At 31.4% G+C, this 2,367-nt stretch overlaps 1 protein-coding gene across 3 annotated transcripts in view; it reads left to right on the plus strand.

Annotated features, from left to right (window-relative positions):
• Positions 1-2,367, plus strand: part of TXNDC16 (thioredoxin domain containing 16) — a 71,277-nt gene that overhangs the window by 62,730 nt on the left and 6,180 nt on the right. For all 3 annotated transcript variants that reach the window (XM_011385470.2, XM_011385448.2, XM_011385456.2), the window contains exon 18: positions 1,996-2,156. In XM_011385470.2, the coding sequence (XP_011383772.1) occupies positions 1,996-2,156 (161 nt within the window). The remainder of the gene's footprint in view (positions 1-1,995; positions 2,157-2,367) is intronic.

Raw genomic sequence — 2,367 nt, forward strand, 5'->3', positions numbered from 1 at the left:
TTTTTTTTTTCTTTTGCTATGTTCTTCCTTTGGGAAGTTTTATCTATACCCATAAATTCTACCATCATTATACGAGCTGATGATTCCTAAATCTGATTTCTAATTTTAACTTCTGAACTCACAGACTCTTTGTCTCTTTTCTGGCAGACATTGGAAAGAGCAGAGCCTGTCACTACTCCGTCATTCTACAAATTCATATTCCATTCAGTCATCCTAAAACAGGCCTAACCATGTCACTCATTTGATACAAAATCTCAGTATTCCTGGGAACTAGAAAACCTGTGAAATCATTTTCCCACCTGATCTGACAGCCACATTGGCCTCTTGGTTGCCTAAGTCTGGCATATTTCACTTTCATTGTTCCCCAGATATTATATATGCCTTAACACCTCTCTGCCTATCCTTATCATGCTCCCTATATCTGGAATCCCTGCTCTAGCACACAACTCAGTCTGTCAAGATCTTATTCCTTATCCAAGGCCCAGATCAAATATCACTATCTAAAATCATCCATGAACTCCTCGACCTTGTTTTTTAGCTTAATTTTGAGCCAATAGGTTTCCTTATTTTTATACATTAAATTTTTTATTGGATCACAACAGTTTGTATACCTGTCTCCTCTAAAGTATGAATTCTTTGAGGACAGGGAAAATATTTTATTTCGTTTTGGTTCAGTACCTAGCATAACATTTTGAACTTTGTTGTTCTTAGTAAATGTTTGAATTGAGCAGTGGTAACTTGATCTTAACCTAATGTTTCGAATCTGTTGAGTGAGGAGATCTGCTGGCTTGATGAGATCTGTCCCTTTTAGGAAGGGCAGATAGCTCATGTAGAAATTTAAAGATTGATAGTTAACACAAGAAGACAACATAGAAGAATTTGGAGAAGGGATCTAAGATTTAAGTCATGAAAGAGGAAGGTGTGAGAAACTATTTTAAGTGTAGAAGAAAAAGAATTTGAAGAAAATAAGAATTGGCAGAGGAAAGTGGCGTTGAAAACAGATTTTAATGTTTTAGGATGATGAACTAGTAGTGTATTCAGTGGTGGTTGGCACCATGAAAAAAATAAAATTGTTTAATGGGATTTTAGTGGGATCCAATGAGAAGTGAAGCTGATGAACAGGATGCCTAGGTGCTAGTTTCAACTCTTCTCCTATTAGCCTTGTGACTCTAGCAAGTCAGCTTCTCTTCGTTGTTTTCCTCATCTGTCAGCTGGGAATTATTTATCTAATAGAGGATGATTTAATCTAGCTCATAAGTCTATCTAGAAGATGAAATAATAGATATGGAACTAAATATGAAAAATGGTAGACTTTAATATTCTAAGTCATAGCTATTTTTAATTCTAAATATATCGACATTGTTAGATGCTCTTTCCAATTCTTGTCAATAATACATTGTCTTTTATAACCATATAAAAATGGTTACTTTTAATTAAGAATAAAAGGATTAGATTTCTTATTTTTTATTAATTTTTTAGCATTTTTTTTGTTATTTTAAACCCCCAAATAAACATATTTTTGGTTATTTTAATTATGCTAAAAATCCATGATATTGAAACATAAGATTTTATTTTTATTTTAAGTAATCATAGATGTTAAAAGATATCTTTAAAGCTTGCTTATATTTTTTCAAAAATTTCATGTTAGATAAAAACATAACAAGAGTTTTGTCTTGTGTATGTATGATGGCTAGTCCAGTCCAGATCTTAGTTAGCATAAGAAATCATTAAAAGTGTTACATCCTTGTAAAATGGGGAGCTCCTTTAAATTAATTTACTTTCAAATTCTATTAGTAGTTTTATTTTGAAAATAACTAATTCATTATTAAGATAAAGTGGGCTTAAATAAAAACTCGAGATATAATTATCAGTATAGCAGATCTTTGTTGAAATGAAAATTTGTTCGAATTACATTTACAAACTAAAATTGCATGAGTGATTTGAACATATTTTCTATTTTTTGTATCATTGCTCTTCATGTTGTTGTTTTCACAGCCAGAAATCACTGTAGAAAATCTTCCCACTTATTTAAGGCTTCAGAAACCATTACTTATTCTATTCAGCGATGGCAGCATAAACCCTCAGCATAAAAAAGCAGTATTGACACTGGTAAAAGGGAAACACTTGGATTTAGTTACTCCTTGCTGGCTAAATCTGTAAGTATATTTTTATTAATATTTAAAAGGTAAAGAAAGTATAATTATCACTATTTCATTAGGAAATGAAGCTCTCTACCTTCAGAGTTAATATTTTGAGACCAATGTGTATGTCATCATGATATTTTAGTAACAAAACTCCCTCAGATGGTCTAAAATGATCTTGTTCTAGATTAATTCTGTTCTACAATAATTTTTTTCCTTTGTAGTA

Source organism: Pteropus vampyrus, unplaced genomic scaffold (assembly GCF_000151845.1).
Source record: "Pteropus vampyrus isolate Shadow unplaced genomic scaffold, Pvam_2.0 Scaffold15, whole genome shotgun sequence".
In the NCBI taxonomy this organism is placed as follows: Eukaryota; Metazoa; Chordata; class Mammalia; order Chiroptera; family Pteropodidae; genus Pteropus; species Pteropus vampyrus.